Source organism: Scylla paramamosain, chromosome 40, assembly GCF_035594125.1.
Source record: "Scylla paramamosain isolate STU-SP2022 chromosome 40, ASM3559412v1, whole genome shotgun sequence".
Classification (NCBI taxonomy): Eukaryota; Metazoa; Arthropoda; class Malacostraca; order Decapoda; family Portunidae; genus Scylla; species Scylla paramamosain.
Window position 1 is genome coordinate 7,338,677 of NC_087190.1, and position 26,308 is coordinate 7,364,984.

A 26,308-nucleotide genomic window follows, 5' to 3' on the forward strand; every position below is an offset into this window, starting at 1 on the left:
GGCAATATCTACACGGTGATAGGCTACTCTACACTAAAATCTGTCAGTCACTTGAGCGCCCTAACACCGCAGTTAGTCAGAGACGGACTGCGATAGGAGAAGTGTCTGCGGTGAGCTCCACTGGGTTGTGTTCGCTTTGTATCTGTCCCGCGATGTTGTGTCTCACCCAGCTGGGAAACTGTGTGCCTGGAATATATATATATATATATATATATATATATATATATATATATATATATATATATATATATATATATATATATATATATATATATATATTGAATATTAATATAAAAACAAAATTATGGTTTGGTTTAAACGTTATAAGTCACAAAAAAAGAAAATGCACACATTAAAAAGTAAGTGGAAAGAATCATAACAAACACTTAATTGCTAAAGATGAGAGGGTTGTTATATTAATATATTAATTAACTAGCGAGGGGCTACTGACCCCAGTGATTCAGATATGTGGCGTTGTTCGTTACGTGCCCAAGACACTGAACCTGTAGACTCAAAACATATAATGGTGATCTACGTTCTTGAGATATATTTTCCTTACCAGCTGCATTTGTATTGTTTACATAATGCCCTAATTATTATTAATTTAGGCATAATTCGTTTTACAGATGAATACCAGCAAAAATGATCTGGGGAAGGAACCGCGGGTGTTGAGCTGGCAAGGTTGTAAATGTAAACCCTTGCCAACAATACCAGACAAGAACTTCGCTGTCTTCATGTTGGAAGCGATGGCGAAGGTAGTCGAGGGAGATGACGAAGCCATTGCCGTGGTGAGAATTTCAAACAGTTGGCTTATGTTATAATTGTACTGGTAAGAAAAACACGTAAGGTAAGGTAGTGTAAACATGACATTCAGTACTCTGCTTTTTCAGAGAGAATGATAATGTCATGCTTCACAGGTTTTATTTCTGCCATGTTCTACCTTACCATTTCTGATAGAGGAGCTAGGTGAGGGGTATACAACATAGATAAATTTTGTTTGAGAAAGAGTCTGTAGTCGTAGCCAGATGGTGGAAAACTCGAAAGATTCAAGTGTGGGCACGAGAGCAGATTAAGTGGTTGCGGACATAGACGCAACATCCAGCATTATATTGCAAATGAGGATAGAGAAAGGAGGGAACAGAAAAGGCGCTACTGTCAGTTGCCTCAAACACCTGTGTTTCAGTAAGGAAAAGATGAGGTTTAGTAGAGGAGAGGCGGTGTTCTAGAGATTGAAAATTAGATCGTAGATCGCGAATGTTGCAGAAGTTAATGAAGAAAAGTTGAGGGGAATGTCAAGAAACTTACTGTTGCTACCAGAAGAGCAGTCCGACCTGGCGACATTTGTGGTCCCCTCCTCAAATAAGGGCTCCAAGTCTGGTGTAGGAATCGCCATGATGATTTTGAATTTTGAGTAAAGGGTGTGTTTGTAATTAATTAGTTTTGTGAGAAAGAAGAGAGTTGTCTTTAGACTGATTGATTTAGTTTATTTCGCCGCAACATCACGGTCATATGGCACCACTACAAACCTTTAAAAGTGGCAAAAATTGCAGTTTTTAAAATATGGGTATTAAAAACTTATATTATAGGTATGGTAAAAATGTTAAAAGACCACTATGAAAGAAAATATAAAAAAAGGAAATGGAAAAAGCCATATAAAAGTTTGTGATAAAAATGAGAGGGTTGGTATAGTAATGCTTTAGTTACTTTATTTCATTCAATTTAAATTTAGAGGGTACTGATGCCATTGACCCTGACCACTGTGTCTGGCATTGTTCGTTCCGTGCCCAAGACACTGACCCCACTGACCCAGATATTTGGCGCTGTTCGTTACATGCCCAAGACACTGATCCTGCTGACTCAGATATCTGGAAGGTCTCTTCCTCATCACGACAGCAGAAAAGATATCGCTCCTGCAACTCCACCATACTGAGACACTCCACTAGAAAGTGTCGCACTGTAAGGGTAACTAATAAACAGTCATCACAAAATGGACTTCCCGGGACGTGAGGTAACCGTGAGTGAGACGTGTATGACCCGTCCGGAGAAAGGCCAGTGCAGTCTCTGAATGGTGCTCCTACACAAGGACGTCCATGAACGGAGTTACTGAAGTTATCTCACCCGTCTTAGTGGTGACAACCAAATCCTCCCACCTGCCCTGCCAACATGAAACAACTGCCATCCTTTTACTGGAGTATAAGTCATGTAAGAGAATGAGGGTGGAAACAGGAATTCGAGTAGCCGTCTCTTTAGCCAGTCTATTGGCCTTCTTATTCCCCGGAACTCCAACTCCGATGTGCAGGGACCCAGGAAAATTCGACGTGGGAGCCTCTACGCTGTAAAAGGTAAAGCAACTCAAGAATCAATAAAACAAGTGGATGAAGGGAAGAAGGGCTAAAATGTTGAATAGCGAAAGAACAGTCGCTAAAAACAGTGAAATATGAGACGAGAAGATTAAAAATAATTCTTAAGGCTTGGATAATTGTAGAAAGCCCTGCCATAAAAAGAGAACCAACACCGAGGAGGCTAGCGCCTCGAATAAAGGAAGGAAAGAACACCAAATCCGATTCCATTGTCGGATTTTGATCCGTCCATAAATACAGGAATTGAGTCAATGTGTGGAATAATGTTCCAAGGATAATGCACGAGACTCAAAATCTCGTAAATTGTTCTTATAAAGAATATCAGGGCCACAGAGAGAAATGGGAATTGTCAATAACCAACTCTAGGATATCTACATATCCTGTCAAATATAAGTCCCAAGAAACGAGTTTCCTCCACACAAATTCTTCTGTCATATAAATGGAAATCTGAACACCACAAAGGTGGTATGAATGTAAGACTATAGTTTCCGAAGCCGAGAAACGAAATCACCGAGTTGCAGGCGAAATGCAACTTCCTCGCAATCAAAGGCATTCGGGCCACAGAAAGGGATTGACAAGTCATCGACATACAAGCTACCACGAACTCCTTCTGGAAGCACATCAGTGACACTTTTATACTTACAGAAAAAAGGGCGACACTGAGTATACCTCCCTGTGGCACACCTCAAGTGGGAGAACTTCAGACAGAACGGCCCCAATCAGTACCCTTAAAAAACGATGAGATAAAAACTACTGTATAAAAATAGGGAGTCGGCCACGGAGATCGAACTAGAACAGAATAAGTAAAATCCCGTGGCACCAACATGTGTCATATGCTTTCTCCAAATCAAAAAATACTGACATGATGGTGCTTACTGGCGAATGCTTCATATATAGAAGATACTAGAGATAAAAGAGCATCAGACAAAGACAGCACATTTTCCTAAAAAATATATTGAACAGGTGATAAGTAACTCCCTCTCTCCAAATACCACATAAACGTGACATTTTATCCTAGCCAGCAACATATAAATCCATGAAGTAAAGGAAATTGGACGCTAATTAGTGGCTAACTGATGATCTTTTCCAAGCTTTGAAATGGGAATAATTACATCCCAAGAGGATGAAAAATCACCGATATTCCAAATAAAGTTATAGATGTCAAGTAAAAAGGTAAAAGCTTCATCGAACATGTGGGGTGAAAAAGGAATATGGGATGAATCATGGCACTAGGAAAAAGCTATGCGTAAAGAAAAATGGGACATTATAAGACCATGGGAGGCAAAATTGACGCCAAGCGATTTGCAACGTCAAAGATGAAGTGCCATAGGTGCAGTTGGATCCTTTCTGGAGACACTAGCAAAGAGCTCAGCAAGCAGTCGGAAACTGTCGTAGCATCTGTCACCGTCCCTCAGTCATGGAACACAACAGCTGGAGGTGTAAAATACCCCCCACATATCTTGTGGACCCCATTGAAGACCTTGGTGATTGGAGAGTAAACTGTGATGGAGAAGACATAACTTCCAAGAATCCTGCCAAGACCTCTTTAAGGTGCGACGGGCACGGGCACGCGCTTGTCGAAAAGCCTCCAAGCAGTGGATATCTCCACGATGCCGTCAAAGGTGAGAAAAGGCAGCACGCTCTTCTCGAACAGCGCCTGTACAATCCGCATTCCACTAGAGAACAGAACGTTTAGGAAACCGTCCAGAACTCTTGGAAACGGACTGAAGTGCAGCAGAGTGTAAAACATCAGTGAAGTATGTTGCAGCCTCATCACAATTTCTTAACTTATCTACTAAGAGAGCAAGGGTTCTAAGTTCTGTGAACAGCTGCCAATTCGCCTTATGTAGACGCCAACGGAGAGGACGTGACTGTGGTGCAAAATCAGTTGACTGTAATAAAATTGGGAAGTGACCGCTTCCATATAGGTATGCTAAAACTTTCCAGTTAAAATCAAAAAGGGAATTAGAGGTACAGAAAGAGAGAGAGAGAGAGAGAGAGAGAGAGAGAGAGAGAGAGAGAGAGAGAGAGACAGAATCTATTGTTGTGAAAGTACCGGTTTGACTATGGAAATGGGTAATGTCCCCCTAACTTAAAATCTCTAATCCTGTATCCTGGTGGATAAAGAGGAAAGTAAAGAACTACGAGGGTTGACAGCGTCATCATCCCACAAAGGATTGCGACCACTGATTGAGTGATTGATTGATTAATTAATTAAAGTTGGGGCGCCAGAACATCACGGTAATATGGCACCGCTACAAACCTTTAAAAGCAACAGAGATTGCAGTTTAAAATGCTGATATTAAAAACGAAATTGTATACTAAAAATGTTAAAACTACTAAAAAACGTAAACATTAAGAAAGGAAATGGGAAGAAACTTAAAAAGCTTAATTGCTAAAAATGAGAGGGTTGGTATAGTAATGTTTCAATTAATTAGTTTGATATTAAGTGAGGGGGTACTGACCGCAGTGACTCAGACCACTGTGTCTAGCAGTTGTTCGTCCCTTTCCCAAGACACTGACCCCATTGACCCAGGTATCTGGCGTTGTTCATTACCTGCCCAAGACACTGACCCAGGCCCCAAGATCCAGTGTTATTCGTTACGTGTTTTCCTCAATTGCCTCCATGTTTTCCCAGTGCAAGGATGAAGTTCTACCCAATACTATATAACTGATAAAATAAATAGATTGATTGATTTAGCTTATGGCGCTGCAACATCCCAATATCGCGGTCATATGGCGCAGATACAAAAATAAAATAAACAAAAGTCAAAGTAAAAGACCAGCCTTCTCCACAAACTTAAGATTACATCCTTCAGTTACGTCCTGATAATGTTCAACGTTGTTGGACCTACACTGTTCGTAGCCACAGAAAGCTGAGATTGAGTAGCTTGTGTGGAGATAGCTACCCACAAATGAGTTTCTGAAACTTCTGAAAAGACCGGAGGAGGAGGAATCCTCGGCCTAGACGAATTGGTATCATTCCTGGAGGAGGACTGATTAGGAATTTAGGTAGAGAAATCCTCCATATCCATTTTGGATGTAGAGAAATCACTTTGATTAATAACTTCATCTGACATTCCCAAAGGGATTTTTCTAGGGACTCTGCAGACCCCCGGGAACGTTTCTGGTGAGAGTGAGAAGGAAGCGTGGAAAAGTTGTCAGTATGTGTCTGTGGAGGCTTAAGGTCTTGGGAGTCGTTCGTGTTTGGGAATCCATGGAGGCGTGGACTTCCGCAATGTGAGCTTTTGTACGAGGAGCCTGTAAGATATAGCTGGTGAAGATGCAGTGGAGGGCTTTCCTGAAGACGAAATGGAGGGCTTGGCTAAACATGAAGTGGAGGGCTCGTCTGAAGATGCAGAGGAGATGACACTTTCCAAAACAGGAAACTTGTTGCAGGCGGAAACTGAAGGGGAGATATCCTCACAAAAACGGGATTGATTGATTGATGGCTGAAGAAGGCGGGAAGGTGTTACAGCCTTATTACCTGTAGTAGAGGTAGAACTGAAGTGGAGTGAGGAGGCGTTTGTTTTTGTCCCACTATCCTTCCTGCCTGGCATTTCCTAGACTAATGAATTGAGAATTAGCCAATTTAAGAATGTCCTGTTCAAGACGGTACCTCCAACATGGTAGAGAACGTAGTGGATGAGCTTCTCTGCAGAAGAAATAAGGTTCTGATTCGCATTCATGACTAAGGTGTGAGTCAAGGGCAGAGCAGTGACAGCACAGAGGACTATTTGTACAGTTGTTCCTCCCATGACCGAACTCGTAACATCGGTAACATTGCAATGATCGATGAAAGCCTTTAATGGGAGAGAAAGTGGACCGATCTTAACATGCTCTGGCAGAAAAAAAAAAAAAAGTAAGCATTGCCTCTATCTAATCTTGGCCACTCGTTGAACATAGCAGGAGGAGGCAGTAGACACCTGCCGAAACGATAATTACTCCCAGTGAGGTCTAAAGCACTGTTCACAGGGTGCTGTGAACTTATCATTAAACCCAGCTGTGACCTCACTGAACGTTTCCCTTTGTGTCTCACAACACAAGGGGGCAGTCACAGCCTGCCCTCTAAGGACAACTCCCTTCCTCCACACAAAACTACAAGCACCTAATAACACACACACCCTTCACTCAAAAATTTTAAAATCATCATGGCGACTCCTACACCAGCCTCGGAGTCCCCATCTGGGGAGGGGACCATAAATGTCCCAAGGTCAGACTGCCTTTCCGTCGACGACCCTAAGTGTATTGATAGCCCCCTCAACTTTTTCTTCATTAACTTCTGCAACATTCGCAGTCTAAGATCTAATTTTCAATCTGTAGAACACCACCTCTCCTCTTCTAAACCTCATCTTCTTTTCCTCACTGAAACTCAGGTGTCTGAGGCAACTGACAGTAGCCCCTTTTCTGTTCCGTCCTACTTTCTCTATCCTCATTTTCGATCCAAAGCTGGATGTTTATGTGCGCAATGACTTAACACTGCTCTCGTGACCACGCTCTTGAATCTTCCGAGTTTTCCACCATCTGGCTACGACTACAGAGTCACTCTCATACTAAATTTATCTGTGCTGTATACCTCCCACCTAACTCCTCTAACTTTAAGAAATTCTTTGACTACTTAACTTCCAAAGTGGAGCACATTCTGACCCTCTTCCCTTTTGCAGAGATCTCCATTCTTGGAGAATTCAATGTTCACCACCAGCTTTGGCTTTCCTCTCCCTTCACTGACCATCCTGGTGAACTAGCCTACAACTTTGCTATCCTCCATGACCTAGAGGAATTGGCGCAACACCCTACTCGTATTCCTGACCGTCTTGGAGATACGCCCAACATTCTTGACCTTTTCCTGACCTCTAATCCTTCTGCTTATGCTGTCACCCTTTCTTCTCCGTTGGGCTCCTCCGATCACAATCTCATATCTTTATCTTGTCCTATCACTCCAATCCCTCCTCAGGAACCCCCTAAGCGAAGGTGCCTCTGGTGTTTTGCCTCTGCTAGTTGGGGGGACCTGAGGAGGTATTTTGCTGATTTTCCTTGGAATGACTACTGCTTCCTTGTTAGAGACCCGTCTTTGTGTGCTGAGCGCATAACAGAGGTGATAGTGTCTGGCATGGAGGCATACATTCCTCACTCTTTTTCTCGTCCTAAACCTTCTAAACCCTGGTTTAACACAGCTTGTTCTTGTGCTATACATGATAGAGAGGTGGCCCACAAAAGGTACTTAAGCCTTCCATCACCAGAATCTCATGCACTTTATATTTCTGCCCGGAACCATGCCAAGTCTGTTCTCCAACTAGCCAAAAACTCCTCCATTAACAGAAAATGTCAAAACCTTTCAAGATCTAACTCCCCTCGTGATTTCTGGCATCTAGCCAAAAATATCTCCATTAACTTTGCTTCTTCTTCTTTCCCTCCTCTATTTCAACGAGATGGCACCACTGCTATCACATCTATTTCTAAAGCTGAACTCTTTGCTCAAACCTTTGCTAAAAACTCTACCTTGGACGATTCTGGGCTTGTTCCTCCCTCTCCTCCACCCTCTGACTACTTCATGCCACCTATTAAAATTCTTCGCAATGATGTTTTCCATGCCCTCGCTAGCCTAAACCCTCGGAAGGCTTATGGACTTGATGGGGTCTCTCCTATTGTTCTCCGAAACTATGCCTCCGTGCTTGCACCTTGCCTAGTCAAACTCTTTCAGCTTTGTCTGTTAACATCTACCTTTCCTTCTTGCTGGAAGTTTGCCTACATTCAACCTGTTCCTAAAAAGGGTGACCGTTCTAATCCCTCAAACTACCGTCCTATTGCTTTAATTTCCTGCCTATCTAAAGTTTTTGAATCTCTCCTCAACAGGAAGATTCTTAAACATCTATCACTTCACAACCTTCTATCTGATCGCCAGTATGGGTTCCGTCAAGGCCGCTCTTCTGGTGATCTTCTGGCTTTCCTTACTGAGTCTTGGTCATCCTCTTTTAGAGATTTTGGTGAAACTTTTGCTGTTGCCTTGGACATATCAAAAGCTTTTGATAGAGTCTGGCACAAAGCTTTTATTTCCAAACTACCCTCCTACGGTTTCTATCTTTCTCTCTGTAACTTCATCTCAAGTTTTCTTTCTGACCATTCTATTGCTGCTGTGGTAGACGGTCACTGTTCTTCTCCTAAATCTATTAACAGTGGTGTTCCTCAGGGTTCTGTCCTGTCACCCACTCTCTCCTTATTATTCATTAATGATCTAAACCAAACTTCTTGTCCTATCTACTCCTACGCTGATGATACCATCCTGCACTTTTCCACGTCTTTTCATAGACGTCCAACCCTTCAGGAGGTAAACATATCACGCAGGGAAGCCACAGAACGCCCGACTTCTGATCTTTCTAAAATTTCTGATTGGGGCAGAGCAAACTTGGTATTGTTCAATACCTCAAAAACTCAATTCCTCCATCTATCAACTCGACATAACCTTCCAGACAATTATCCCCTCTTCTTCAATGACACTCAACTGTCCCCCTCTTCTACACTGAACATCCTCGGTCTGTCCTTTACTTATAATCTGAACTGGAAACTTCACATCTCATCTCCAGCTAAAACAGCTTCTATGAATTTAGGTGTTCTGAGACGTCTCCGCCAGTTTTTCTCACTCCCCCCAGCTGCCAACTCTGTACAAGGGCCTTATCCGTCCATGTATGGAGTATGCTTCACATGTCTGGGGGGGTTCCACTCATACTGCTCTTCTAGACAGGGTGGAATCAAAAGCTTTTCGTCTCATCAACTCCTCTCCTCTAACTGAATATCTTCAGCCTCTCTCTCACCGCCGCAATGTTGTATATCTAGCTGTCTTCTTCTGCTATTTTCATGCTAACTGCTCTTCTGATCTTGCTAACTGCATGCCTCCCCTCCTTCCGCGGCCTCGCTGCACAAGACTTTCTTCTTTCTCTCACCCCTATTCTGTCCACCTCTCTAATGCAAGAGTTAACCAGTATTCTCAATCATTCATCCCTTTCTCTGGTAAACTCTGGAACTCCCTGCTTGCTTCTGTATTTCCACCTTCCTATGACTTGAATTCCTTCAAGAGGTAGATTTCAAGACACTTATCCATCAATTTTTGACCACTCCTTTGACCCTTTTATGGGACTGGCATTTCAGTGGGCATTTTTTTTATTAGATTTTTGTTGCCCTTGGCCAGTGTCCTTCCTACATAAAAAAAAAAAAAGTAACTGAAGGTTGTAATCTTTTGATAATTCGTACAGGTCCTGTTTGTAAATATGTCCTTAACAGTAACTGAATGTTCGCTGTGGCTTGAGGGATTCAAAGATCTCATGAGAAGAGCAAAGTAGATGGAGGAACATCATCGCCTGCGTTAAATATTCAGCCAGGATCGACACACCTTTACGGCATTTCTTAATGTTATTTGTAGGGAGCACTCCTATCTCCTTTTATAGATATTTAGCAGCGTGAATAAAGCTTCTTTGACCTTCTCTATAATATGCGAGAAACCAGTAAGGTGTTGGTGGGTGGCGAACTTCGGGAGCACGTTCTTCAGCATCATCAAAGACATTAGGACAGTAATCATTTTCGCAGTTAGGAGGAGGCAGTAGGCAACTGCCGAAACGAAAATTACTCCCAGTGAGGTCTAAAGCAGTGGATCAGAAGGTCCTGAACTTATCATTAAAACAAGCTGTGACCTCACTGAACGTTTCCCTTTGTGTCTCACATCACAAGGGGGCAGTCACAGCCTGCTCTCTAATGAAAACTCTCTTCCTCCACACAAAATAAAACACACATATCCTTCACTGAAAAATTTAAAATTATCATTGCGACTCCTACACCAGACTCGGAGTCTCCATCTGGGGAGGCGACCACAAATGTCCCCAGGTCGAACTGCTCTTCTGATAACGACCCTAAGTGTCTTGACACCCCCCTCTACTTTTTTCTTCATTAACTACTGCACCATTCGCGGTCTAAGATCTAATTTTCAGTATGTAGAACACTACCTCTCCTCTTCTAAACCTCATCTTCTTTTCCTCATTGAAACTCACTACTGACCGAAACGACTACAGAGTCACTCTCAAAACTAAATTTATTTGTGCTGTATACCTCTCACCTAACTCCTCTGATTATAAGAAATTCTTTGACTACTTAAAGTGGAGCACATTCTGACTCTCTTCCCTCTTGCAGAGATCTCCATTCTCAGAGACTTCAATGTTCACCACCAGCTTTGGCTTTCCTCTCCCTTCATTGACCCTCCTGGTGAACTAGCCTTCAACTTTGCTGTCCTCCATGATCTAGAGCAATTGGTGCATCACCCTACTCGTATTCCTGACCGTCTTGGAGATACGCCCAACATTCTTGACCTTTTCCTGACCGCTAATCTTGCTTATGCTGCCACCATCTCTTTTCCGTTGGGCTCCTCCGACCACAATCTCAATCTGTATCTTGTCCTATCGCTCCAATCCCTCCTCAAGATGCCCCTAACCGAAGGTGCCTCTGGCGTTTTGCGACTCTGATAGTTGGGGGGACCTGAGGAGGTATTTTGCTGATTTTCCTTGGAATGACTACTGCTTCCGTGTCAGAGACCCGTCTTTGTGTGCTGAGCGCATAACAGAGTTGATAGTGACTCACTCACTCACCTCACTCTTTTTCTTGACCTAAACCTTCTAGGCCTTGGTTTAACACAGCTTGTTCTCGTGCTATACATGATAAAGAGGTGGCCCACAAAGCTTACTTAAGCCTTCCATCACCAGAATCTCATTCACTTTATATTTCTGCCCAAAACCATGCCAAGTCTGTTCTCCAACTAGCCAAAAACTCCTTCATTAACAGAAAGAGTCAAAATCTTTCAAGATTTAACTCCCCTCGTGAGTTCTGGCATCTAGCCAAAAAATATCTCCAATAACTTTGCTTCTTTTTCTTTCTCTCCTTTATTTCAACCAGATGGCACCACTGCTATCACATCTATTTCTAAAGCTGAACTCTTCGCTCAAACCTATGCTAAAAACTCTATCTTGGACGATTGTGGGCTTGTTCCTCCCTCTCCTCCACCCTATCACTACTTCATGCTACCTATTAATTCTTCGCAATCCTCCGCAATCCTCCACCCTTTGACTACTTCATGCTACCTATTAATTCTTCGCAATGATGTTTTCCATGCTCTTGCTAGCCTAAACCTTCGGAGGGCTTGTGGACCTGATGGGGTCCTCTTATTGTTCTCCGAAACTGTGCCTCTGTGCTTGCACCTTGCCTAAGTCAAACTCTTTCAGCTCTGTCTGTCAACATTTACCTTTTCTTCTTGCTGGAGGTTTGCCTACATTCAGTCTGTTCCTAAAAAGGGTGTCCGTTCTAATCCCTCAAACTACCGTCCTATTGCTTTAATTTCCTGCCTATCTAAAGTTTTTTAATCTATCCTCAACAGGAAGATTCTTAAACATCTATCACTTCAAAACCTTCTGATCGCCAGTATGCCAGTATATTGCGTGATGTTGTGTGGCGTTCGTTGATCCCTTTACTTTCTAGAACGTGAATGTTTTGTCCATTTCAGCTCAGGGAGTGAGTTTTTTTTTTAGTCATACTCCCTCCGCATTTAGAGGCAGGGGTAGCGACCCTGAGGCTTCAGTTGTTTACAGAGGAACTGTCAATGAAGAGACTCCATTAATCTGCACAGCAAGCAGTTCCAGTAGCATCAAACAAATCTGGTACATCATTGCAATAGCATAGCTTGTCCTCCTATGTAATAAAGCTAGAGAAATGTCTGTGATGTTTTCTTTAGCTGGTCACTTGCATACTGTCATGAAGTAAATTCTATTCCTCCAGCCTTGAAATCAAAACCTCACCATTTGACTTTATCAAACCAAGCTCTCTGATGAGGTTATTGAGGTCTCTTTGGTTTGGGTAGTAAGGATTCCTCTCAACTACAAATCTATATGTGCTTCTGAATTGCTGCTTTCTTCTGATAGTTGACTTCTTTCTGGAGGAGCTGGTACAGGAAGATCAGCACTGTGTGGTACTTGTGCAATGTAAGATGAAATTTCTGGATAGAAAACAGCAGGTGCATTTTTCCCAGTTTGGCGTTTGGAAGGATCCACCACGCAGAAAAAGGAGTCAGTTGAGTGATCAGTAGGTTTACGCTATATTCTAGGAATAGTAAATTTCATGGCTCTGTTTTTCTCTCTATACCTTCCTGTAAAAGAACAATATGAGTTTCTGTTACACTTATTTTATTTTTATTCTTAATTCTTAATTGGATTTTCCTCTTCAAAAACTAAAAGCTATTTTACCTTCTAGTATTCTCTTACAATGCTCACAAGCAAAATGAGGTGCCCAGGTCTTGTCTTGGTCGCCCAACTGGCACAGCAAAATATGCTTTGTAATTGCAGCTTCCCACATTTTTCCAGATGCTGTCACAGAGAACTTCTTTGCTCTTGTCTTGATGAATTGATCGTACACATGTAGCAGAATGCATCTGGAGAATCATTGCAGCCTCTTCATGCCATTTCACCTCTTGTGATGTCTTCTCAGGCAGCCAAAGGAGAACTGATTGGTGGTCTGCAAGCCCCTATTTTTATATTGTCAAGCAGTATTCTAGAATGTGTTCCAGAATATTCTCAATATTTGTAGAATATTCTTGAACCTACTTTAGAATATTCTGAATCATTCTAGAAAATTCTTGATACTTCTACCAATTTCTACTGTCTTCTAGAAAGTTCTAAAATATTTTGGAAATGTTTACACTGAATAGAATGTTCTAAAATGTTCTAGAAACTTCTAAAAGTGTCTGATAGGACATTCTGGAAGATTTGAGATTTCTAAAATGTAAGCAAATTCTGCTAAATATGATAAATTTCTTGCTAGATCTGGTCAATTCAAGAATGATCTTATTAGAATTAAAAGTCTTTAGAACTCTTTATATTCCTTCTTTCATTGTTTTAACTTATTTGATACATTTCAAAAGCAATTAGATAAGCAATTGAGATTTTGCAAAGGTCTTTATCTGACATAAAAATCAATAGTAACACGTACTATAATGAAATAAGGCAGAAATGTAAATTCATTGTTGTAACCACAAAAGCAAAGTTTTATGATCAAAATAACTTTTTTTTTATATTTTGTTTAGATGGAAATGACTGGAAAATTATGGTTTGGGGCCAAGGACAAGGCAAAAGTGAAATTTTTTTTACCTAGTGTAATTATTCCCAATGAGGTCTCAAGCACTAGACCGTTTCCATACTGGATCAAGGGGTGCTGTAAACTTTCCAGTGACCCAGTTGTGACCTCACTGAACATTTCCCTTTGTATCTCACAACACAAGGGGGCAGTCACAGCCTGCCTTCTAAAGACAACTCTCTTCCTTCACACAACTCTCCATGCAGCTAATACACGGACACCCTTGACCAGTTTATAATGGGAACTCCTACACCGACCTCGGGTCCCAGTCTGGGAAGGGAACCACAAATGTTCCCAGGCCGGTCTTCTTTTCTCCTTTTATCGATACTAAGTGTTTTGACTTGCCCTCAACATTTTCTTCATTAACGTCTACAAGATTCTCGACCTTAGATCTAATTCTTAATCTGTGGAACGCCACCTCTCCTCTACTAAACTTCATCTTTTCCTCACGGAAACGCAGGTGTCTGACGCAATTCAAAGCTGCTCCTCTATTCTCTCCTATTTTCTCTTATCATTTTCAACGCAACCCTAGATATTGCGCCTTTATGAGCAACAACTTAACTTGCTGTCGAGCCCACGCTTTTCAATCTTTTGAACATTCTTCCATCTGGCCACGACTACAGTCACTCTCAAACTAAATTTATCTCTGCTGTACACCTCTCGTCTGAGGAACAGTTTAACTTGCTGTTGTGTCCACGCTTTTCAATCTTTTGAACATTCTTCCATCTGGCCACGACTACAATCACTCTCAAACTAAATTTATCTTTGCTGTACACCTCTCGTCTAACTTTTCTGACTAAAAAAACTCTTACTATTTAACTTCCAAAGTGGAGTACATTCTGGCTCCAGTCTTGCATATTTCAAAGTTCACCATCAGCTCTAGCTTTCCTCTCCCATCACTGATCAACATGGTAAACATTATTATCCTCCACGAATTAGTACAATAATTGCAACATCCTACTCGTATTCCTGAACGTCTTTGAGACACAACCAACATTCTTGATATTTCTTCTAATCCCTAATTCTTATGTTTTTCAAGATTAACAGTGTCAAAATCTTTCAAGATCTAACTCCCCTCATGACTTCTGATACCTAGCCAAAAACATCTCCAATAACTTTGTTTCTTCTTTTCCTCCTTTATTTCAACAAGATGGCACCACTGCTATCACATCCATCTCTAAAGCTGAACTCTTCGCTCAAACCATTGTTAAAAAAACCTTGGATGATTCAGGGCTTGTTCCTCCCTTTCACCCACTTCACTGACTACTTCATGTTGCGAGTACCTATTAAAATTCTTCGCAATGATGTTTTCCATGCCCTCGCTGGCCTAAATCCTCGGAAAGCTTCTGGACCTGATGGGCTCCCTCCTATTGTTCTCCGAAACTGTGCCTCCGTGCTTGCACCTTGCCTAGTGAAATTCTTTGAGCTCTGTCTGTCAACATCTACCTTTCCTTCTTGCTGGAAGTTTGCCTACATTCAGCCTATTCCCTAAAAAGGGTGACCGTTCTAATCCCTCAAACTACCGTCCTATTACTTTAATTTCCTGCCTATCTAAAGCTTTTGAATCTATCATCAACAGGAACATCTATCACTTGAAAACCTTCTATCTGATCGCCAGTATGGGTTCCGTCAAGGCCGCTCTGCTGTTGATATTCTGGCTTTCCTTACTGAGTCTTGGTCATCCTATTTTAGAAATTTTGGTGAAACTTTTGCTGTTGCCTTGGACATTTCAAAAGCTTTTGATAGATTCTGGCACAAAGCTTTGATTTCCAAACTACCCTCCTATGGCTTTTATTCTTCTCCCTGTGACTTCATCTCAAGTTTCCTTTCTGACCGTTCTATTGCTGCTGTGGTAGACGGTCACTGTTCTCCTAAATCTATTAACAGTGGTGTTCCTCAGGGTTCTGTCCTGACACCTACTCTCTTCTTATTATTCATTAATGACCTTCTAACCCAAACTTCTTTTCCTATCCACTCCTACGCTGATGATACCACCCTGCACTTTTCCACGTCTTTTTATAGACGTCCAACCCTTCAGAAAGTAAACATTTTACGCAGGGAAGCCACAGAACGCCTGACTTCTGATCTTTCTAAAATTTCTGATTGGGGTAGAGCAAACTTGGTATTGTTCAATCCCTCAAATCTCAATTCCACCATCTATCAACTCGACACAACGTTTTAGACAACTATTCCCTCTTCTTCAATGACACTCAACTGTCTCCCTCTTCTACACTGAACATCCTCGGTCTGTCCTTTACTTATAATCTGAACTGGAAACTAGCTAAAACAGCTTCTATGTTCTGAGATCGTCTCAGCCAGTTTTTCTCACCCTCACATATCTGGGGGGGTTCCACTCATACCGCTCTTCTAGACAGAGTGAAATCGAAAGCTTTTTCATCTCATCACCTCTTCTAACTGACTGTCCTCGGTCTGTCTCTTGTTGCCGCAATGTTGCATCTCTAGCTGTCTTCTACTGCTATTTTCATGCTCTTCTGATCTTGCTAACTGCATGCCTCCCCTCCTCCCGCGGCCTCGCTGCACAAGAGTTTCTTCTTTCTCTCATTCTTATTCTATCTATCTCTAATGCAAAAATTAATCAGAATTCTCAATCATTCATCCCTTTCTCTGATAAACTCTGGAACTCCTTGCCTGCTTCTGTATTTCCACCTTCCTATGACTTGAACTCTTTCAAGAGGGAGGTTCGAGACACCTGTCCTTCAGTTTTTTTTAGTACCGCTTTGAACCCTTCTCTGGTACTGGCATCTCAGTGGGCTTTTTATTTATTGGATTTTTGTTGCCCTTGGCCGGTGTCCCTCCTACATAAAAAAAATAAAATAAAAAAAAAAAGGAAACACTGACGGACCTCAAGTTTTCTTAATTTCAGGTATAGAAATTGTTATGTTTCTTGTTTGTAACTTAATATCTTCCTTTTTAGAAAAATGAAATCCCTTATCACTGATTTGTTCTTTTTATGACAGAACATTTTCCTAGGTGGATGCAGAGACCGGGAAGAAAAGAACTTTCTCTGAGTTGTGTGAGTTAGTGCCGAGGATGTCGGCTGGACTGGCGGCAGCAGGGGTCGGTCTGGGTGACAGGGTAATGTATTACTCACTGAACCATACAGACTACCCGCTGGTTTATCTGTCCATCCTGCATCGAGGAGCAACCATCGTTCACATCTCTCCAACCTATGTAGCGCTGCAAGGTTAAGTATCTGATCTTCATTATGTTCATTAGGTAACACACACACACACACACACACACACACACACTGCTTGCTTAATTAATAGTAGTAATATTCTTGTTTGTCACATAAGGGGATAATGTTCGTGCTTTGCCAAGGTTGCAATGGTATCACTGACACGTGCAAGTTGGTGCAAGTTGCTTTCCTTCATTAAAAAGAGGATGTACACACACACACACACAAACATATTCCCTACGATTAAATCAAGAGCATTTTACTCCCTTGGGCGGACTTGTGGAGAGGGCAGACCTGCACCGATAACAATGCATGTTATCTTCTAAATGTTCCTCACCTGAGTGCTTCATCTTCAGTATATTAAGTTTACACTTTTCTCCTGATCCATTGTTCCATGTTTCAGCCTCGACTCTCGGCGTCCTTACAAGCATTCGATTTTATCCTTCCGCATTCATTCCAGGCAACCTACAATTAAACCTTATGAAAAAATATTATGTTTCTGATGGCAAGCAATACCACACTGTGCTACAAAATGTTACCAATGACTTCGATAAGGTCTGGCATGTAGCCCATAATGATATGTTAACACCTTGGCCTGCCATCACAAATGGGGGAAAAAAAAGCTTCTTGTAGTGTTTTGTATTTTTTTTTAATAATAATAATAATAATAATAATAATAATAATAATAATAATAATGATAAAGGAACATCATAAGTATAGATACAAGTACTTTCTGACACTACTGATATACTGCTACATTATAGATGAAAAGTATTAGTGTACGAAAAATTTATAAAATTAAATAAAAATCCAATGTAAAAAAAAATAAATAAATAATAATAATAATAATAATAATGATAATAATAATAATAATAATAATAATAATAATAGCTGGAACCGCCACACGTTCGTTTCCCTACGGATTTTCTTCTCTTCATCTTACTTTTTTTTTTTTTTTTTTTAATTAGGGTATCAAATTCCGCAAGTTGTGTTCCTCATTCTGCCTGAAGGTGTTTCCAGAACCGAAATCAAACGTTGCATCTTGCAAAATATAAGCTGGAAGTGAAATGCAAACCCATTTTGTCTCCACCTGTACCAGTCAGTTTGTAAGCCGCGCAAGGCAGACCCTACAGTACACAACCACGCTCGCTACAATTTTTTTTTTTTCTTTAATCCTAAATCATTTTAACTGTGTCAAATTACATGACTAATTTTACTTCAGAGACTAACTATAATGAGCATTACATTGTGTCATAGGCCATAAGCGAGTGAAAATTTTTCTCTAGGAAATCATTTAATGTAATTCTTATTTTCTCTATGTAAGAAGAGCACTGGTTAAGGGCAACAAAAAGTTTGAAAAAGAAGGCCCACTTCAGTGCCAGTCCCCAAAGCGAGGCCAAAAAGAATAATCGACAATTGGAAGATGTGTCTTGAAACCCCCCTCTTAAAAGAATTCAAGGCATAGGAAGTTGAAATTACAAAAGAAGGCAAGGAATTTCAGAGTTTACTAGAAAAAGATATGAATAATTGAGAGTACTGATTAACGTTTGCATTAGAAAGGTGGACAGAGTTGGGATGAGAGAAAGTAAAAAAGTCTTGTGCAGCGAGGCCGCATGAGGACGAGAGGCATGCAGTTAGCAAGATAAGAAGAGCAATTATCGTGAAAATAGAGGTAAAAGATCGGAAGAGACGCAACATTGCGGCGATGAGAGAGAGGCTGAAGACAGTGAGTTCGAGGAGTTGATAAGATCAAACGCTTTTGACTCCATTCTGTCTAGAAGAGCAGTATGAGTGGAAATCCCTCCCCCCAGTGACACAGTTTAAGCGTTCTTCATACATGGACGGATAAAGCCTCTGTACAGAATTAGCATCTGGGAGAGGTGAGAAAAGCTGGCGGAGACGACTCGTTGAACTAAGTTGAATTATCAAAATTATGCCGCTTATAGCGCCGCAACAGCGAGGTCATTATGGCATCGAAGGCATTATGACAGGAGGAGGAGGCAGTAGACACCTGCCGAAACGATAATTACTCCCAGTGAGGTCTAAAGCACTGTTCAGGGGGTGCTGTGAACTTATCATTAAACCCAGCTGTGACCTCACTGAACGTTTCCCTTTGTGTCTCACAACACAAGGGGGCAGTCACAGCCTGCCCTCTAAAGACAACTCTCTTCCTCCTGACAAAACTACAAGCACCTAATAACACACACACCCTTCACCAAAAAATTTTAAAATCATCATGGCGACTCCTACACCAGCCTCGGAGTCCCCATCTGGGGAGGGGACCATAAATGTCCCCAGGTCAGACTGCCTTTCTGTCGACGACCCTAAGTGTCTTGACACCCCCCTCAACTTTTTCTTCATTAACTTCTGCAACATTCGCGGTCTAAGATCTAATTTTCAATCTGTAGAACACCACCTCTCCTCTTCTAAACCTCATCTTCTTTTCCTCACTGAAACTCAGGTGTCTGAGGCAACTGACAGTGACCCCTTCTCTGTTCCCTCCTACTTTCTCTATCCTCATTTTCGATCCAAAGCTGGATGCTGCGTTTATGTGCGCAATGACTTAACCTGCTCTCGTGCCCACGCTCTTGAATCTTCCGAGTTTTCCACCATCTGGCTACGACTACAGAGTCACTCTCATACTAAATTTATCTGTGCTGTATACCTCTCTCCTAACTCCTCTGACTATAAGAAATTCTTTGACTACTTAACTTCCAAAGTGGAGCACATTCTGACCCTCTTCCCTTTTGCAGAGATCTCCATTCTTGGAGACTTCAATGTTCACCACCAGCTTTGGCTTTCCTCTCCCTTCACTGACCATCCTGGTGAACTAACCTACAACTTTGCTATCCTCCATGATCTAGAGCAATTGGTGCAACACCCTACTCGTATTCCTGACCGTCTTGGAGATACGCCCAACATTCTTGACCTTTTCCTGACCTCTAATTCTAATCCTTCTGCTTATGCTGTCACCCTTTCTTCTCCGTTGGGCTCCTCCGATCACAATCTCATATCTTTATCTTGTCCTATCACTCCAATCCCTCCTCAGGATCCCCCTAAGCGAAGGTGCCTCTGGCGTTTTGCCTCTGCTAGTTGGGGGGACCTGAGGAGGTATTTTGCTGATTTTCCTTGGAATGACTACTGCTTCCGTGTCAGAGACCCGTTTTTGTGTGCTGAGCGCATAACAGAGGTGATAGTGTCTGGCATGGAGGCGTACATTCCTCACTCTTTTTCTCGTCCTAAACCTTCTAAACCCTGGTTTAACACAGCTTGTTCTCGTGCTATACATGATAGAGAGGTGGCCCACAAAAGGTACTTAAGCCTTCCATGACCAGAATCTCATGCACTTTATATTTCTGACCGGAACCATATCAAGTCTGTTCTCCAACTAGCCAAAAACTCCTTCATTAACAGAAAATGTCAAAACCTCTCAAGATCTAACTCCCCTCGTGATTTCTGGCATCTAGCCAAAAATATCTCCAATAACTTTGCTTCTTCTTCTTTCCCTCCTCTACTTCAACGAGATGGCACCACTGCTATCACATCTATTTCTAAAGCTGAACTCTTTGCTCAAACCTTTGCTAAAAACTCTACCTTGGACGATTCTGGGCTTGTTCCTCTCTCTCCTCCACCCTCTGACTACTTTATGCCACCTGTTAAAATTTTTCGCAATGATGTTTTCCATGCCCTCGCTGGCCTAAACCCTCGGAAGGCTTATGGACCTGATGGGGTCCCTCCTATTGTTCTCCGAAACTGTGCCTCCGTGCTTGCACCTTGCCTAGTCAAACTCTTTCAGTTCTGTCTGTCAACATCTACCTTTCCTTCTTACTGGAAGTTTGCCTACATTCAACCTTTTCCTAAAAAGGGTGACCGCTCTAATCCCTCAAACTACCGTCCTATTGCTTTAATTTCCTGCTTATCTAAAGTTTTTTAATCTATCCTCAACAGGAAGATTCTTAAACATCTATCACTTCACAACCTTCTATCTGATCGCCAGTATGGGTTCCGTCAAGGCCGCTCTACTGGTGATCTTCTGGCTTTCCTTACTGAGTCTTGGTCATCCTCTTTTAGAGATTTTGGTGAAACTTTTGCTGTTGCCTTGGACATATCAAAAGCCTTTGATAGAGTCTGGCACAAAGCTTTGATTTCCAAACTACTCTCCTACGGTTTCTATCCTTCTCTCTGTAACTTAATCTCAAGTTTCCTTTCTGACCGTTCTATTGCTGCTGTGGTAGACGGTCACTGTTCTTCTCCTAAATCTATTAACAGTGGTGTTCCTCAGGGTTCTGTTCTGTCAACCCACTCTGTTCTTATTATTCATTAATGATCTTCTAAACCAAACTTCTTGTCCTATCCACTCCTACGCTGATGATACCACCCTGCACTTTTCCTCGTCTTTTCATAGACGTCCAACCCTTCAGGAGGTAAACATATCACGCAGGGAAGCCACAGAACGCCTGACTTCTGATCTTTCTAAAATTTTTGATTGGGGCAGACTTGGTATTGTTCAATGCCTCAAAAACTCAATTCCTCCATCTATCAACTCGACACAACCTTCCAGACAACTATCCCCTCTTCTTCAATGACACTCAACTGTCCCCCTCTTCTACACTGAACATCCTCGGTCTGTCCTTTACTTATAATCTGAACTGGAAACTTCACATCTCATCTCTAGCTAAAACAGCTTCTATGAAGTTAGGTGTTCTGAGACGTCTCCGCCAGTTTTTCTCACCCCCCCAGCTGCTAACTCTGTACAAGGGCCTTATCCGTCCATGTATGGAGTATGCTTCACATGTCTGGGGGAATTCCACTTATACTGCTCTTCTAGACAGGGTGGAATCAAAAGCTTTTCATCTCATCAACTCCTCTCCTCTAACTGACTGTCTTCAGCCTCTCTCTCACCGCCGCAATGTTGCGTATCTAGCTGTCTTCTACCGCTATTTTCATGCTAACTGCTCTTCTGATCTTGCTAACTGCATGCCTCCCCTCTTTTCGCGGCCTCGCTGCACAAGACTTTCTTCTTTCTCTCACCCCTATTCTGTCCACCTCTCTAACGCAAGAGTTAACCAGTATTCTCAATCATTCATCCCTTTCTCTGGTAAACTCTGGAACTCCCTGCCTGCTTCTGTATTTCCACCTTCCTACGACTTGAATTCCTTCAAGAGGGAGGTTTCAAGACACTTATCCACAAATTTTTTGACCACTCCTTTGACCCTTTTATGGGACTGGTATTTCAGTGGGCATTTTTTTTATTAAATTTTTGTTGCCCTTGGCCAGTGTCCTTCCTACATAAAAAAAAAAAAATAAAATCGTATGAAAATGTCAAGATTTTAAAATACTGAGATATTACCATACAAAAGGTATTAGAAATATTAACTTATAACTTAATATTAACGAATCAGATGTTCTAACTTTACAGAAGCTATTTTACCTAACAATGAGACATGAAATTTCCATTTCAGAATGCTAGTAAAGGAGAAATGTTCAATGTAGGTGACAATGTCATTGAAGAAGAAGAGATAGTTGTCTGGAAGGTTGTGTCGAGTTGATAGATGGAGGAATTGAGTTTTTGAAGCACTGAACAATACCAAGTTTGTTCTACCCCAATCAGAAATTTTAGAAAGATCAGAAGTCAGGCGTTCTGTGGCTTCCCTGCGTGAAATGTTTACTTCCTGAAGGGTTGGACGTCTATGAAAAGACGTGGAAAAGTGCAGGGTGGATCGGAGTGGTTAGGACAAGAAGTTTGGGTTAGAAGGTCATTGATGAATAATAAGAAGAAAGTGGGTGACAGGACAGAACCCTGAGGAACACCACTGTTTATTGATTTAGGAGAACAGTGACCGTCTACCACAGCAGTAATAAAACGGTCAGAAAGGAAACTTGAGATGAAGTTACAGAAAGAAGGATAGAAGCTGTAGGAGGGTAGCTTAGAAGCAAAGTTATTGGGAGATGTTTTTGGCTAGATGCCAGAACTCACGAGGGGAGTTAGATCTTGAAAGATTTTGACACTTTCTGTTAATGAAGGAGTTTTTGGCTAGTTGGAGAACAGAGTTGGCATGATTTTGGGCAGAAATATAAAGTGCATGAGATTCTATCATGTATAGCACGAGAACAAGCTGTGTTAAACCAATGTTTGGAAGGTTTAGGTCGACGAAAAAGAGTGAGGAATTTACGCCTCCATGCCAGACACTATCACCTCTGTTATGCGCTCAGCACACAAAGACGGGTCTCTGACACGGAAGCAATAGTCATTCCAAGGAAAATCAGCAAAATACCTCCTCAGGTCCCCCAACTAGCAGAGGCAAAACGCCAGAGGCACCTTCGCTTAGGGGGATCCTGAGGAGGGATTGGAGCGATAGGACAAGATACAGATATGAGATTGTGGTCGGAGGAGCCCAACGGAAAAGAGATGGTGACAGCATAAACAGAAGGCTTAGAGGTCAGGAAAAGGTCAAGAATGTTGGGAGTATCTCCAAGACGGTCAGAAATACGAGTAGGGTGCTGCACCAATTGCTTTAGGTCATGGAGGTTGCAAAGTTGAAGGCTAGTTCACCAGGATGGTCTGTGAAGGGTCATGTGTGGATAAGATCTGCATGGTGGTTTGGCTACGATTTTACGCTACTACCCATTCCAAACCCAATCCTCGCCATTTATCCGCAAAAAAAAAATAAATAAATAAATAAATAAATATGAATAAGTATATTATATATATATATATATATATATATATATATATATATATATATATATATATATATATATATATATATATATATATATATATATATAATCAGGCACGTGCCATCAATAATTACTCAGGGTAGGCAGCTAGTGACTATTAAGTAGTAAAATTTCATCAAATGATTCGTCAGTATTGTTTGGGAGGCCTGGGGAACCTGCTCGACACAGGTTCAATTTCCCGCTGTGCTTGCGTCACCCCTACGTGGGAAAATCAACTGCTAAACAGGTGTACTTACACCGTCCCAGGTCTCTTCGAAAGACAGTAAGGAAATAATTACAAATACAATGACACAAACGGAAGCATAAACGTAATATATTTCCACCTTCCTATGTCTTGAATTCCTTCAAGAGGGAGGTTTCAAGACACATATTCATCAATTTTTTATCACTGCTTTGACCCTTTTATGGGACTGGCATTTCAGTGGGCATTTTTTTTATTGGATTTTTGTTGCCCTTGGCCAGTGTCCTTCTTACATAAAAAAAAAAAAAAAAGCACTAGGAGTAGAGTCCTAGGAGTAGAAAAATAATAAAGTGCACGTACCTGAGTACAAACCTTAGGAAAAATATATGTGCAAAAATCCTGGATAATCCTAGATAACATCAAGGTGAATTCCTTTAATAGCAATCAAAATAATCTCAGGTAACTCAGCATAAGTGAGCTCAGGTTACAGGATTCAGTTACTCAACGCCACACAACCGTGTAGCCAACACAAGAGCAAAAATAACACTGATATGTACTTAACACAAGTAAATAAATCAAAGCAAGAATCCCTCCCATGAATACGGGACAACGAAAATATATAACAATGTCAAGGAAAAAAGAAAAAAAAAAGAAAACCGTTCACCTGGTTATCAAATACTCATCACAGCTATGGGTGCAACACAGCTCAGCAAAATACAAAAGTTCAATAAAAAATCACCCAAAGTACTCTCAGATAACACAGAGGCAGGTAGCAGAAAAAGTCATTAGCCTATCAAATACTCATCCCAGCTATGAGTGCAACATAAGGCTCGGTTAATAATTACCCAAAGAACCCTCAGACAACACAGAAGCATTGAGCAAAATAGGCAGCCTATTAAATACTCATCCCAACTATGGATGGAACATAGATCAGCAAAAATTTAAAAGATCCGTTAATAATCATCCAAAGAACCCTTAGCCTCAGATATCAGATATTACGGAAGCAGGTAGCAAAAAATAAATAGCATATCAAATGTGTGCAACATATCTCAGAAAAAAAAAAGCAGCAATTATCCAAAAGTACTCTCAGGTAACACAGAGGCAGGTAGCAAGAAACTAGGTAGCTTAAGACAGAATAACAGGCATTCCCGCGCCCCTAAATATAAATCCAGTACTCAAAAACATTAAGTAGCCAGGCTTGAACCTATTCAATACAGAGGAACACACGATAAGGACATAACAAATAATAAAATATATATATATATATATATATATATATATATATATATATATATATATATATATATATATATATATATATATATATATATATATATATATATACTCGTATATATATATATATTTATATATATATATAAGTTATACTCGTATGTGCCCTAGCAGTATATAAAAGGACAGAAAAATCTGTCACTTTTTCATAGAAATTGAAAGTAGGGTCTTGCTCCATTTTGATGACCTTTCCTTTTGAATGGATATTAAAGTAAGTTACGAAAGTCTTTGATTTGTCATTCTATTTCTAGTGTAAGTCTTGATTCTTTCCAAAGCAGAAAATGACCTCTCCACAGAAACAGTTGTAGCAGGAATTGTCAAAATTAATTGCATCAACTTCACAGCTTTTGGGAATGTTTGAGTCAGTTCATTTTCAAATATAAAATCAAGCAAATTTGTAGCGGACTTATCTTGAAGCACCTGTGCATTATAGCAGCTAAAATCCGCTTTTAGTCTTATGATGTCGAAAAAGTTCCCGTAGTTCTTTTCTAAACTTTCAAATACATCTGAATCAACTTGACAAGCAAGATTTTGAGACTTGTTATTTGTGAACTAATGAAATTAACTTTATGTTTCTGAAATCAGCAAATCTTGCCTTCATGTTCTTCAGTATGTCATCCAAAATTACACCAAATAGTCTCATTCTTTCTTCTTTAACTGAACTTGTCGTACGAGATTTTGACTCAAGTTTTTTTTCTCTACATTTTTTTTTTCAAACTTTACGTACAATTCCTTGAAATTTTTGTGCAGATCCTCCAGTAAATTTATTCCATTAATCGTCTCACTGCAGTATGGAATATTTGTCATATTGGTTTGTAAAACATTGAAAAGAGTGTCAGTTTTAATGAAATTTCGTTATAAACCATCAGAAGATAGTACGTTGAGTCTTTTGTTAGCCACTCATAAAACCCATTGCTTCTCACTAAAGTATCTGGATCCCACAAGACAGGATTGCAAGCTATTCAACAGTATGAACAGTGTATTGTAAAATTGTCTGGATTAGTTCTGAATTTGAACTCCATCTCGGTGCTGCCTTTGGAATGCGTTTTCTCACTATCTCATCAAAAGATTGCGTTCGTTTTGTAGTGCCTCACTGGTCTTCAAAAAGCTTGTACATTCAGGTATGAATTTTGATGATTGAGAGAGAAAAAAAAATAATAACATGAGCATAGCAGTGGGTAAATAAAGCTGCTGGTGCCTTTTCTCTTACTTTAATTTGAACACCATTTAAATGGTATGCCATCACCATTGCCCCATCGTACGTCTGAGCTACAAGTTTCTCAACACAGTCGTAATTATTCAAATTTTTAAATATGCACTCTGTTACACCTCTAACAGTTCTGTCTTTCAGGATGTCAAATCCTATAAATACTTCTTTGA

At 40.9% G+C, this 26,308-nt stretch overlaps 1 protein-coding gene across 1 annotated transcript in view; it reads left to right on the forward strand.

Moving 5' to 3' along the window:
- The first annotated feature begins 318 nt into the window (after positions 1–318).
- The window catches only part of LOC135092382 (luciferin 4-monooxygenase-like), a 74,547-nt gene continuing 48,557 nt past the window's right edge, over positions 319–26,308 (forward strand). The window contains exons 1-2 of the mRNA XM_063990841.1: positions 319–788; positions 16,509–16,722. Of these exons, the coding sequence (XP_063846911.1) occupies positions 627–788; positions 16,509–16,722 (376 nt within the window). The 5' untranslated portion in view covers positions 319–626. The remainder of the gene's footprint in view (positions 789–16,508; positions 16,723–26,308) is intronic.